The sequence below is a fragment of the Lissotriton vulgaris genome, chromosome 8 (genome assembly GCF_964263255.1).
Source record: "Lissotriton vulgaris chromosome 8, aLisVul1.2, whole genome shotgun sequence".
Taxonomy (NCBI): Eukaryota; Metazoa; Chordata; class Amphibia; order Caudata; family Salamandridae; genus Lissotriton; species Lissotriton vulgaris.
This window is the reverse complement of record NC_141696.1, coordinates 842,772,713-842,787,040: the sequence shown is the minus strand read 5'-3', so window position 1 is coordinate 842,787,040 and position 14,328 is coordinate 842,772,713. Positions and strand designations below refer to the sequence as shown.

The window sequence follows — 14,328 nt, the reverse complement described above, 5'->3', positions numbered from 1 at the left end:
GAAAGTCTTAAAATTAGGATTTTCCTAAATTTAGTAGTAGTAAAGTTAGGACTCCTAACTTTAGGACTCCTAAACTGAGAACAATCCTAATTTTAAGACTTTTGGTATTCACAGAAGGCATTTAAGATTCCTAAAGTTAGGACTCCTAACTTCTGTGAATACCGAAATGAGTAAGTGTCTTCTGTGAATACCAAAATGAGTAAGTGCCTTCTGTGAATACCAAAATGGTAGTAAGGATTTTGTCTTAAGTTAGTTTTGTGAATCAGGCCCACTATTCCTAGCCCTACATCTATGTACTTTGAAGCTATATCTACCGCATAGGTACATATATGTGGAGTTAGTTATAGGAAATCTCGATAAGTTACAAGTGTAAATTATGTATGCTCCTAAAAGCATATTTTCCATCTCCAACTTGTCCAGAATGCAGAGGCCCAGATGGTCAGCACGACCCTCAGATGAGACAACTTCACGCCTTGAGGTCCTTTCATTGGCTGTCCTTCTGTTCAAGAATCATCTACAAAATATTGACTAGTGTCCATAAGATTATAAATAGCAAGGTACCTGCCTGCCGAGTAAACTCTCTCCTTATTGCCCTACTCATCCATTGCATTTGTGGGTTCTTCTAAACATCTTTTGCTGCCAGATCTCAAAACCAGAACCGTCTGTTATGGAAAGGTTGTTCTCCTTAGCCGCTTTGATGCTATGAAACTCCCTACTTTATACACTGAAACAAAATCATCCTAGCTTCAGGAACCTACTAACAAAATGCCTCTTTAAAAGCTAGTCCACTCGTCTTTTACACATTATAGTTTTTTTTCATTGATCTTTACCTGCTATTTTTCCTCACAACACTGAGAAGCTCTCTGTACATGTGCTCAATAAAAACAAATAGCATACCATGACACTCCACACTGAAACATACTCATTGCTGGTTTTCTTTTCAGGTCACAAAGGAGAACACGGCCTCACAGGATTTCTTGGAAGACCAGGAATCCCTGGTAATCGTGGACCTTCTGGACCAAAGGGTGACAGGGGACAATCCGGTGAGTAACTGTAGACCCACTTTCACTTTAGCAAAGCAGTAGGGTGTGCAGCATGTGGTATTTAACAAGGCAGTTATATTCTGGTGGTTACGCAATGCACCACGGGATACTGCAGTTACTTAAAAACCTCAGCATTGCCACCGTGTGAAGGTTCCGTGCTTCATTAAGGCCACCGCAGTTGGCCGCCTTGTGGCACCTCGACAAACAGACACCGGCGGCGAACAGATTCCAACAAATGTCCTCACAAAGGCCCCGCATCAATGGAAAAGCAGGACTTGAATGTCTTAATGTAATTTTGTGAGGGTCTTTGAGAATTCTTACACCAAAGCTGACCGTCTGCAAGCTGGACAAACATGTGGTTAAGACGGTCTTTTCAGTGATGAGTGCTGAATGAACTGTGCCAAACACATGCTGTATGGGCACCACTTCTCTGCGTTTTTCGTGCCCACAGTTCCACCTTAACAGCCCAAGAAAGACTACAAACAACTGCTTTGCCCAGGGGAAGAGAAAATAGTAACATGGGCATTGCCAAGTCTTATAGACGTAGGAACTACTTCCTTCATCAATGCTCCAACATGAGGGCTTGTGAAGTTAGACTCTCATACCCAACATTCCCCAAATAGTTCTGACAAGTTATCACATGAGTTACCAATAGGTTTAATTTTGTGGTCTTGTATTTTGTCCTTCTTGGCAGATTGAATGCATATTTGGACTGTTAACGTGCATAGATATTTTTGGGTTGGTAGTCGGTCACTGTCCTGCTATTAGACTAACCCATGTAGAATTCAAATACATTTATTATTCACTTCCATGAAGTTACAATAAGACAGACAACAAGGAACAAAAAAGAGAAAAAAAACTTAATCCAGAATGCCAAATCCCAGAAGGGCGTCTCAACTGTACACACAAGATATTTCCTCCAAAGCATTGAACTACCCCAGCATACAGGTACTTCTTCCACCTCATATGTACACATTCTTTAACCTGCTTATCATTAAAAACCACAGTTGGAATAATGAGACAAGTGTTAACCATCTAAGATGGTAAGTCATCGGGTGATGAAGACATTAAATGTATTCATCCTTTTGCAGGTGTCCTAATCACTATCTGCTTCACAATTAATTTCAGTTTACATAAAATTAAATTCCTCTGCTACTGACCATTTGTGGACATCTTTAGTCCTTTCCTCCAATGCTGGAACCTCTGAATGTAGCCAGTTAATGCCAAAACATCTTCTGGCTAAGACCAGACATGCATTTTCCAGCTTCTGTTTCATTTCCTTTTTTGGACTCCTAATACACTCCTTAGAGACAATACTCTATTTTCTTTTAGTGTAATAGATCCCATCACCTCTTGGATTGTTTCAAACTCACACAATTCATTGGCATTGTACTACACCACACAGCGAAGACATATGAATTACATAAACGTTCTCTAACTGACATCTAGGGGGCTCTCTCCCACTGTCCTGATTAATTTTATATATTTCTGAGTGCAGATAAATCCTAGGCTGATACTTAAATTGAGTGATCTTGAATCTAGTGTCTTATGGCAAACTGTCCTAATATGGGTGCAGACATGCTCCCACTCCATGTCTGATATTGGTCCACTTCAATCTTCCTCCCAACGTTATGTGACGGGATTGAAACTTGTAAACTTGTAAACTATCAGACTGCAGCACTTATTTTGCTAGTCTGCTAAATGTAAGATCTAAGAGAGCTCCCAATATCTTTGCTGTTGCTGATTGCTGGGGATATCCTAGCCATGCCATCCGAGCAGCTTTCCTCACTTTGGAGAAAACCAAACATGATCTAATCTGCACACATTCAGGTTCTGTACTTCTTCAAAATTAACACACTTTCCCTCAAAATATAATGTGTCCAATGTGTCACCTCTTACACCTTGTTCTAAGAACATCTCTAGTACACTGTTACTAGAAAAAAAGTCACACCTGTGATAATAAAGATGTTAAAACCTGGTCTAAGAACATCTCTGGTATACTGTTACTAGGAAATGTCACATCTCCAATTAGAACAATGTTACACCTTGGTCTAAGAACATCTCTTGTACACTGTTACTAGAAAAAAAGCCACACTTGTGATTAGAACAATGTTACACTTCAGTGCAAGAACATCTCTGGAATACTGTTACTAAAAAAAGTCACACCTGTGACTAGAACAAAGTTACATTTTGGTGCAAGAACATCTCTGGAATACTGCTACTTCAAAAAAGTTACATCTGTGATTAGAAAAATATTACACCTTGGTCTGAGAAGGTTTCTAGTATATGATCAATCAGAGTCCAATCCTGATGCTGAAATTGCTCCTGTAGCTCACAGTAATGTTATGTTATGTTATATAAACTTGTAACGCGCACAGATACTCAGAGGAGTGTCCCAGTGTGAGCCTGAAAAGGGTAAGAGTCTGAGGACAGCACTAGAAGAGGAAGGTTTTCAGCTTTTTCCTAAAAATCACAGGGTCTTTGATGCCCCGTAAGACAGTGGCAATGCATTCCATGCCAGCGCAGCAATCCTGGTAAAACAGCTCCCACCCAGCCTCTGGCGATTGAACCGCGGGGTCAGTACCAGCAGTTGAGAGGAGGAATGCAACTGTCGCACCGGAAAATAGAAAGCAATCCTCTTCTGCAAATAAATGGGTCCCAGACAATGGAGGGCTTTATGGGCTATAGATAACATTTTGAATTTTATTCGCACCTCTATCGAGAGCCAATGCAGAGATCGCAAATGAGAATGCACACTGCACCTACTGAAGAGACCCAGCAGGAGTCAGGCAGCCGAGTTTTGGTTCACCTGTAACTTCTTCACAAGGTAACCTGGAATGCCCGCATACAGTACGTTAATGTAGTCCAGACGGGATAGAATCAGAGCACGGACAACAGCTTCTTTTGCAGCATTAGGCAACAGAGGAGGAAACTTCCTCAAGGTCTTCAGAATGCTAAAGCAAGTGCGGGCCAACTTCTTAATCTGCTATGAGAAAGTCAAGTTCTCATTGAATCAGACCCCCAGATTCTTAACAGAGTCTCCCTTAGAGCTGGGTAGGGGAAAGACTGGGGGCCATAGCTTCTCTCTGAAGTTGACAGGGAATGTGCTGTACAAAAGGATCTCTGATTTCTCATCATTGCACTTAAGCTGTGCCTGAGCGAGCCAGTGAAAGACCGAAGATAGGCAGTGTTGAGCAGGGGCAACTGCATCCTCATCTTTTCCCCAGGAAAACAGCAGCTGGATGTCATTCGCATAGGCCATCACCTCAGCCCCTAGAGCCTCCGCGAGATAAATCAGCGGGGTGACATAGATGTTAAAAGAGAAGAGGGCTAAGGGATGACCCCTGAGGAACACCTGTAGCAACTGGTTGGGGGACAGAGGCGCATGGTGGAAGCCAGACCTGCTGCGAATGACCCTCCAAGAAAGACCTGATCCAGCCCCAGGCGGACCCAGATATGCCGATCTCCGAGAGGCGATCAAGGAGCAGGACATGAGGCCCTGTATCAAAACCTGCCAAGAGGAGAACAGGCATTTGCAATGCAATAGGTCTTGCATTTACGCGAGACCTATTGCTTTGCAAATGGTAGGCATCATGGACAACGGGAGGGCGGGAGGGGGTAGAAAGCATGGACAATGGGAGAGAGGGGGTGGGCGTGGGGTAGAAGGCATGGACAATGGTAGGGTGGGGGTGGGCGGGGGGGAGAAGGCTCAGACCACGGGAGGGCAGGCAAGAAAGCACAGACAATGGGAGGGAGGGCTGGCGGGGGGAGAGGAGAAGGCAAGGACAACGGGAGGGAGGGCGGGGAGGGGAAAAGAAGGCACGAGAATGGGATGGAAGGGGGAGTAAAGAAGGCACCAAAGCATGCCGTGCCTGCAGTAGGAAAACCTCATTAAAGAAAATAGTGCTCACAGTCTAAATAACATGTACTGTGTAACAGCCGAAGTAGAGGGGCAAGTCGTTATGGGAGGTAACAAATGAAGAGGAGGCAGTTCTAAGGAGGGACTAACAAGCCTATTGATGATTTAGAAGCCAGTATTTAGGACGGACAATGGCACAAGTCAATGTCAAATATGGGCGAGAGTAGGTGGAACTCATATTCCCTACTCCTTTACAATATGTCTTGCAGAGCAGAGCATGTGCGCTGGCTCTAGGCTCGACCTAAAAATGGTTTCTTAACCCTTCCATTTAGAATGAAATTAGAAGTAAAAATATCAATCATCATGCCTAGTTAGGAAATAAACAAATAGTGCCTAAAATGTCAACTGGGCTTCAAGACACAGTGTATTTGTCATTATGCCACCTAACAAAGTCCATACGAGAGGGTCGAGTCCATTCTTATCCCTGCACTCTGTAACTCCCATCTCAGTCTTCGCAGCAGGAGCACACACACGGAAAACCTTGATTAGAGAAGTAAAGACCTTCAGCCACATCACATAAATTTTGCAGTGTTGCACAAAAAACAGGGTAAATCCACAGGATGGGGCAAATGAATTTTGCTCCAGTCCATGTTGCTGAAACATTTTGCTTCGGCACAAAACTAGAGAAAACTAATTGTGAAGTCTTATGTAATGCACGCATTGCTCATATATTATTTTAAATTAGTAAAAAGTTTGACAAAGACATTGTAGTCCATGGATAAAATCTTTAAAATAAGTAGAGCAAGTTCATTTTGCAGTATTATACTGCTTGGAGCTTCCATCAACTCTTGATTGGGCTACTGTATTTCACTGTACTGTGGGCTATCCTTGTCCGTCCTGCTGCGATCACAGAGTTCAAACTGCTGCAGTCCGATCCAGTGCTTGAAATGGAAATATAGATGTGTTGGAACTCACTCTGCAGACTACCTGTTTGCTCCTGAGAAGAGCTGGTACTCTCCCTTTCAAATTAAAGAAGGGCAGGTTCTCAGTACCAGACAGTACCTGCCCATTTAAGGCACTGGTAGGAGCAATCGCAGGCGCCATGTCTAGAAGAGTCATTTTATTTTTATTGTATTTATTTATAAAGCGCACACATCATCCCCAAGTCGACATCCAGGCACTAGAACCAAATAAAGAATCTCTGCAGAAACAGCCTTAAAAAGAGGAAGCAGACAAGTTTTCAAGTGCTTACGAAACACAAAAAGATCCTCTATGAGACGTTTGCCTAAAGGAAGGGAATTCCAATGAAATGCAGCAGAATGGCTGAAAGAGCGCCTCCCCCATCCTGGCTTACCTAATTCGGGTACTACGAATCAGAGCTTGCTTGGAAGAACGCAACACTCTGCTAGGCTTGCCACGAAACACAAAAAGATCCTCTATGAGACGTATGCCTAAAGGAAGGGAATTCCGATGAAATGCAGCAAAATGGCTGAAATAGCGCCTCCCTCATCCTGGCTTACCTAATTCGGGTACTACGAATCAGAGCTTGCTTGATAGAACGCAACGCTCTGCTAGGCTTACCACGAAACACAAAAAGATCCTCTATGAGACGTATGCCTAAAGGAAGGGAATTCCGATGAAATGCAGCAAAATGGCTGAAAGAGTGCCTCCCCCATCCTGGCTTACCTAATTCGGGTACTACGAATCAGAGCTTGCTTGAAAGAACGCAACGCTCTGCTAGGCTTGCAACGAAACACAAAAAGATCCTCTATGAGACGTATGCCTAAAGGAAGGGAATTCCGATGAAATGCAGCAAAATGGCTGAAAATGCGCCTCCCCAATCCTGGATTACCTAATTCGGGTACTACGAATCAGAGCTTGCTTGAAAGAACGCAACGCTCTGCTAGGCTTGCCACGAAACACAAAAAGATCCTCTATGAGACGTATGCCTAAAGGAAGGGAATTCCGATGAAATGCAGCAAAATGGCTGAAAGAGTGCCTCCTCCATCCTGGCTTACCTAATTCGGGTACTACGAATCAGAGCTTCTTGGAAGTTTGCAACGCTCTGCTAGGCTTGCCACGTAAAATAGAAGGTCCTGTCTCATGGGGTGTCTTTTGCACATAGGAAAGTATTTTAAGCCTGGCTGTCTTCCGTTACTGGGAGCCAGTGCATCTAATTGAGGCAGAATGATACTGGGCTGCGTCTAGGGCTGTTGCAGATTAGTCTAGAAACTTCATTTTGAATAAGGTGCAACCGACTGAAAAGATAGTCAGCTTTCAATCCAAGTAGTAATCTTTGTTGTGACAAGGTACTTTTAGCTCTCCCTAAATCTTGCCTTGTCTCTCATCAGGATACAGCTACACAAAAAGATGATAGACGGAATGCTGAGCATTGTCCAACATTCATCCACATTACAGAAATATGGGCCTAAATCCATTGTTTTTTTGCTCACCATGCTATTCCAGTGTGGACCCAGCCATATGTAAATCAGTCTTGACCCTGCTCCCCATGGGAACCGTCCAGCCTGAACTGCCAGGCCAGGTCCTCCCTATACTAGAAACAACCATCCTGGTACCGTTTTCGAGGTATCACCCTTCATCAGCCGGACTGGCTTGAATCCAATGGCATAGTGAGCATGGGACCCATTTCTGGGCATACCCTTCCCACTTGGGGCCACTACAGAAACACAAAAAGATGATGGATGGAACTCTGAACATTGTCAAACATTCATCCCCAATACAGAGATCTTGGCCTAAATCCATTGTTTTTTGCTCACCATGCCATTTCAGTGTGGACCCAGCCATATGCAAATCAGTCTTGAACCTGCTCCACATGGGAACAGTCCAGCCTGAACAGCCAGGCCAGGTCTTCCCTGGACTGGAAAAAAGCATCCTAGGTCTGGTTTCGGGGTATCAACATCATCAGCCAGGCTGGCTTGAATCTATTGACATAGTGAGTACAGGACCCACGTATGAGAATACCCTTCCTAATTGGGGCGACTATAGCGAAACAAAAAGATGATGGAGGAAATGATGAACATTGAAAATGTGTGACGGTTGACGGAGGTAATCCTTTCACTGACCAGAGGTTAAAATTAGCAACAAAACTGAAAATATTACACCTCTACACTTGGAAAAAATGTATTTTCAAGTATCGATTTCAACAATAGATTTCACTTAATTAAATTCAGCTTGTCGATTGTTAAAGCATAATAGTATTGGGATATCATGATAACCAGCCCCATCTGCTTCCCACCATTCCTCATCACACACATTCTTTCAATTTCCCCTCAACAGAAATGTGCATTTCGTGGAGTGATAACATGAAGCACCGAGTTGGAAAGAAGGATGTGGGACTAAAAGTGTCTCTTTCCCTGCTTCACTTCTCCTGCATGAGATTCTTTAAAGCATAGAAATGGCATGTGAAAATTATTCTTTTCAAAGGTTTCCATAACTATGTGTGTTCAATAGTATTGGGCCACATTTATATTCTGGTGAACGACTTTCGCGCTCTAGTAGAGGAACCGCCAACCACATTTATAAATGTCTGCCAAAATGGTGATCATTTATAAAGCTGTGCCAGGAACAACAATCATGGCAGTTCCTCTCAGTGGGCCTCATTTATGAGGCTGTGCGTCACTTTTAAGCCGCCGGTGCGTCACTTTTCGCAACGCACCAGTGGCGTATAAAATGCGCCTTGTTGCGCCATATTTACAAAGTAACGCATCTAGGCGTCACTTTGTAAACCCCTGCGCCACATTATACCTGCGCCAGGTATAATGTATGCAAGGGGGGGCGTTTTGACGCAAGAAAGGGTCATGGAAGTGATGCAGTGAAATCTATAAGATTTCACGGCGCCATTTCTTGGCCGCTAATGCGACAAAATCTTACGCCTGCTTCATGGCAGGCATAAGACTGACACAGGCACTAACAACATGGGACTTGCCCATGTGAAAGTACTCATTGCTGGAGTTGCGTCACTTTTGTGACACACTCCAGCAATGAGTCACTTTTGTGCCTACAGATACGTCAGAAATACTGACGTATCTGTAACTCCTTGCGCCATGATGCATCATATTATAAATATGACGCATCAATCATGACGTAAGGAGTGCGCACTGAAAAGTGACACATTGCTGCTTTCATGCAGCGATGCGTCATTTCTCATAAATGAGGCCCCGTGTTTTTAACAGTTTGGGGCAAGGCTCAGTCAGCATGACGGAGCCTTGCACCAAACTGTTTTCCGTTTAAAAAAAAAAGAAATTCCTTAAACAAGATCTTCTTTTTGAAAATAAAAAAGATCATGTCTCTCCCCTTGAGGGACCTCCCACCGTTACTGTGCCATTATGAGGAAATCACCTGGTAATTGGGATTAAAATGCAGGTGCAGACTCGACATTAATGTCTACGCATGTCTTCCTTCTTTAACTGGCTGATATGATGCCAGAAGTTCCACCTGCTTTTGGCTGGTGGAACTCAGCCACGGTTTAACCGTGTTCCGGAGTGTGGGGAAACTAGGGGCAGAGTTGTATCTCCCAATGAGATACCATTCACCACAACTCGTAATCGGGCCCTCTGTGTAAACAAGTGCCTCTTCCAATGCCAAATACTAACAGCACAACATACACTAGATTGTGTTGGAGTTCTAATACCGTTTTTGTTGTATCCACAGGTTTTCAGGGACCTCCTGGTTCACCAGGACCTCCACCAAAAGAACCTACAGCGCTGCAAGCTGAGCCGGGAAACTCAGGAGTTCATGGGATTATTGGGCCTCATGGTATCCAGGGCGATATGGGACCTAAAGGACCGCCTGGAGACCCTGGTACAGACTTGCATCTATTTGTAACCTTTGTGATCATCTTACAGGATAAAACGTTGCCGTTTCTAAGACTAATCCCAATGTGGTCTTGACTCCATTCAAGGTTTCAGAGGCCCGCCAGGACCACAAGGACTTCCGGGGATCGGAGGCTGGCCTGCTTTTGGAGGTCTCCAAGGGGATCCAGGGACTGTAGGACAGCGTGGGCCATTCGGTTTGGAGGGTAAGTAATGTTTTTTTAACAAGGCCGGACTGGGAACCACAACCGGCCCTGGCAAAGTGCTCGGCCGGCCCCCCTCCCCCCTCGGGGGTGTTGGAGGTGCCGCCGAGCTCTTTGCCGGGGCCGGTTTTCGGCCGATTTTGGTACAGGGCTAATTTTGCAGCTCAATTGGCCTTGTACCAAAATCGGCCCCCAGGGGCCCAAAACTGGCCCCCACCCATGCGGCGCACCGGGGGATTGCCCAGTGCCCGCTATGGCCAGTCCAGGCCTGTTTTTTAAGGATACATTCAGCTTTTTGGTTATTGTCCAATGTAAAATACACATTATTCTTACAATTAATTATTTATTTCCAATAAACCTATTATCACGTTAAATGATCGATGATGGTGATGATGTGGAATATGGCTTAGAAAACCTTAGACCTTATGTAATTCCTAATAATAAGAGCACATTAACGTAGCACTCTTACAGATCCAACATAAATTTCTGAAATGGCTCATAGTATAGCTGTCGCCTGGTAGTGGGAAATTGATGCACACCAGATAACAGAAAGACAGCCGATTATGTTTTGCGCCACCACATCGAAACCCTTGTCTGAGTAACTGTATGTGCTCTACAGTTAGCCTTCATCATCATTAGTTGTAAGTTCAGATGTCTCATGTCAAGAAATGAACAATATCCAGCAATCTCAATGTATATGCCAAAGAAGTTCCAGATTCTTTTTTTTATACATCTTTTTATTAAACATACATCGGTTCAGAAAAACATTACAGAGGAATCAAAACATCTAAGCACTGCAATGACAGAGAAGGAATTATGGTACACCATTACATGGAAAGGGAATGTTATGGGGAAAGTGGATCATTGTGTTCAATACAACGAGGTGGCGATTCGGCGAACACATTTCTCCCCAGTAGGTATTCCAAGGGCCCCAAACACAGGACCACTTAAAGTTCCAGAATCTTGAACTGCATTTTTGGCATCCATGTTTGTTTCAGTTTTATAGCCACAGATTGTCTCATAGCTTTCTGAATTGTTACAGCACTGAATTGTCATGTGGGCAGTATGGCAATGTATGAGTGCAGATGTGTATGCCACAATTCAGCCTAATTTTTGCTTAGATGTCTTTCCCATAAAGACATGAACAAGGCCCCAGCTGTCCATAGTTCATTCCATGATGTGAACTTTGTAAACAGTATTTGTTTTACCCTTTTCTTTTTGTAAGGTGAATCTGGTAAACCAGGTAACCCTGGACTGCCTGGTATGCCCGGCCGCAGTGTTAACATTGGGTACCTCCTCGTCAAACACAGCCAATCAGAACAAGAACCCATGTGCCCAGTCGGCATGGCAAAGCTCTGGAGTGGATACAGCCTTCTGTACTTTGAAGGGCAGGAGAAGGCACACAACCAAGACCTGGGTATGTAGTGTTTTATTCTGTCAACTCTACTACTGACTGTTACAACTCTTCCTTGCAAGGTGTGTACTGTCTATGCAAACTATCAAAGTATACTTAAAATGGGAAATCTGGTGGGTAAGGCTCCTTTCTTGAAGTCATGAATTTTAGAGTTAAATACATTCTATCCATATTTTAAAGACAACACAGTGTCTACAGGTTCACATTCCATAACGATATCATTACTCAGAAAGTTCCCCAGCGCTGGGGGACCTTACGTACATCTACTGGTCCAAGGTTTGGCAACACTCCTGACTTTTAAAGCATTCTTATTAGCCTGTCCCCACCCCCTTTATTACCTAGACATGCCAAAGCCTTAGAGGAAGCATCCAACTGAATTTGATAAATGCAGGGTGCAACAGTAAACGCCTTAGCAGTTGACAGCCTATAGCACAGTAAGACCAATGTAACTGGCCATAAATACAGTGTGTTCTAAGATTTGACATTAATTTTACCTCTAAGCCTCAGTGAGAACAGTTGTTATGCTTATAAACTTTCAACATCCTTTAGAAGACCTGTCCATACAACTTATCTGATTGAAACACATCCAATTGCAACTTCACAAATGTGTGTAATAAATGTGATATGGGTATCAGGTGCTACATTGTTGAGTTTTTCAAATGCCCAGTGTCATCATTGCCACATGCCCACGTTTTCTGTTTTCTCCCACATGCTTTTCACTCTCTTCATGGTACATTATTTAGTAAAAAATAACACTATCTCAAGTTAAATGTTCAGCCTCTTTTTTATTGCTACTAATTTGAATAATGTGTTTTGTTCACGTTTAACCCGTTCATAGCTATGCAGAACTTTCCAGAAATGGTCAGGGGCACACAGCAATATTTCAGAAATATTTTAATTTATTTTTATTGATAAACATTTTGTATATGCTTGGCCGAGCGAAGGAGGGAAGAATCAAGATGGCGGATTGACTCTGCCGATCGAAGGAAGCAGCGCTGGAGGCTCCCGACTTTCCCGTTTTCTTTCGATATATGAGGAGAGGGCAGTTTTGAATCTTATAGAAACTACGGAAACTTACTGATAACAGGAGGAATCCGAGATACGCATTACGCATTACCGGATTTACTCGATCAGTGAGCCAGCTGGAGATACCGCGGATGCTGTGGTTTTCTTTCCGTCTGAGCTGGCAGAAGCTGTCGGCACTGAGACTGCTGAATACTCGGCCGCTCGCGGTTCGGTGGACCTGGTGGGCGGGCCTAACCTCGTTTCCTGCTTTATCCAGTGCTGGTCAGCGGGAGAGCTCTATGAACCACAAAAAGTTGGAGGAAAAATTGGAGGCAAAACTGGAGGTAAAGCGGCGAGCGGAGGAAATGATGGCCCCAAAACAGAATACACGCTCGACCCGTGCTGGGAAAAACGCCAAGATTGACTCCCCAGCTGCAACAAATACAGCCCTGAAGTTGAAGGTAATAAGCGGGGAGACTTGTATAATTGCAACTGCGGCTGGGGGTAAAGTAATGGAGCACTCAGTGCCGGTTGGGACAACTGCGCAGATCACAGCCCAGGGGGTTTCCAAACCATTGATTCGACCTCCTTCATTTGTTGCAAATTTGAAACAAAGTGACAGCACTATGAACGGAAGCAATATTGTATTTGACATATCTAACAAGGGCCAAATGGAGAACCCCGGTTTAGCACAAACTTCATCAGACAATATGCCTGCTAAAGGAATTCTAATAAGGCTTGAGAATCCCAGCTCTAACAAAGACTAAAACCTACCGGTCTCTCAAGAGCAGTCTGGTAAAGAGACTGAGCTAGGTATCTCAATGGAGCGAGTCGATGAGGCAGAAATTGATCTAACTAATGAAGGTTTAAGTGAAACTGGCTGTGCTACCGGCGATAAAAGTGGAGGTGCCTCGGACTCGCTAAAGGACCTTGGAAACTGTACCTCCCTAAGTATTACCGGCTTGAGCGAGGACCAACCTGACAGTCAGACCGAATCTCTGCTACCCTTAAGTTCAAACACTCATGTCATTCAGCTACCAGCAAAGGAGTTGACTATCCCAGATATCGATGGCGGTTCCATCCAGGAGCTAGAAGAAGCAGAATCAGATGAAAGTCTGAGTATAGAGTACGAAGAAATCCCTGATGTGGAAGATGAGGCAGTAATTGTTGATAATAGAACAAATGCTTCTAGACTACCCGGTTTGAAAAAGGGGAAAATGAAAGCAGAATCTAAGCTAAAAAAAATCGGTGGCAATTTTATGACCATGACTAAAGACACTTCTTTGGTTAATAGAGGCAAAAAAGCTATTAGAGATGAGAGCCCCTTAAGGAAATGGATACAGGCAAAAGGGCGGGTCAAAAATATGGCCCTAAGACTTTCTGGCACAAGCCCAGAAGAACACTCAAGCGTAAGGGACAAAGGGAATCCATCTTCAAGATCCGGGGACTCTAGTTCCCCAGCGCTGTTGACTGAAGTGCCTTGCCCCTCTGTACCCATTGTTGCTATTGACACTGTGGGGGCCACCGCTGATACAGACACTGATAGAATCGACACCCCTGTCTTGGCTACCTCTTCTATCAATCCCAAAATTTATACCATCATACAGCTTACTGGCGGTACCCCAGCTATAGCTCCAATATCCACTTTAGCTTTGATGCCTACCAACGAGCAACCGTCTGCGATAGAAGCAAGGGGAATAGATCATTCAATGACCTCCTCTACTGATTTAATTATGCAGACTTTAATGGCCCAAAGACAAGAAGGGCAACAGTACTTCCTCCGGTTGCGAGAAGACAACTCTAACTACAGACATTTATGATGGAAGTATCTAGCAAACTGGGGGTGGGGTCACCCAAGAAATTGAGGAGATCAAGCAAAGAGCAGTTGAGGTGGAAGAAGGGGCTGTCAGAACAGATTCTTTAGTTCAGTCACATACTGAACGAATCGCCAAATTAGAAGCTAAAGTAGAGG

At 44.0% G+C, this 14,328-nt stretch overlaps 1 protein-coding gene across 1 annotated transcript in view; it reads left to right on the top strand.

The window, feature by feature from the left end:
- COL4A2 (collagen type IV alpha 2 chain) overlaps nucleotides 1–14,328 on the top strand; it is a 656,575-nt gene that overhangs the window by 615,570 nt on the left and 26,677 nt on the right. Inside the window, exons 43-46 of the mRNA XM_086934754.1 lie at nucleotides 945–1,043; nucleotides 9,574–9,723; nucleotides 9,824–9,940; nucleotides 11,163–11,354. Of these exons, the coding sequence (XP_086790880.1) occupies nucleotides 945–1,043; nucleotides 9,574–9,723; nucleotides 9,824–9,940; nucleotides 11,163–11,354 (558 nt within the window). The remainder of the gene's footprint in view (nucleotides 1–944; nucleotides 1,044–9,573; nucleotides 9,724–9,823; nucleotides 9,941–11,162; nucleotides 11,355–14,328) is intronic.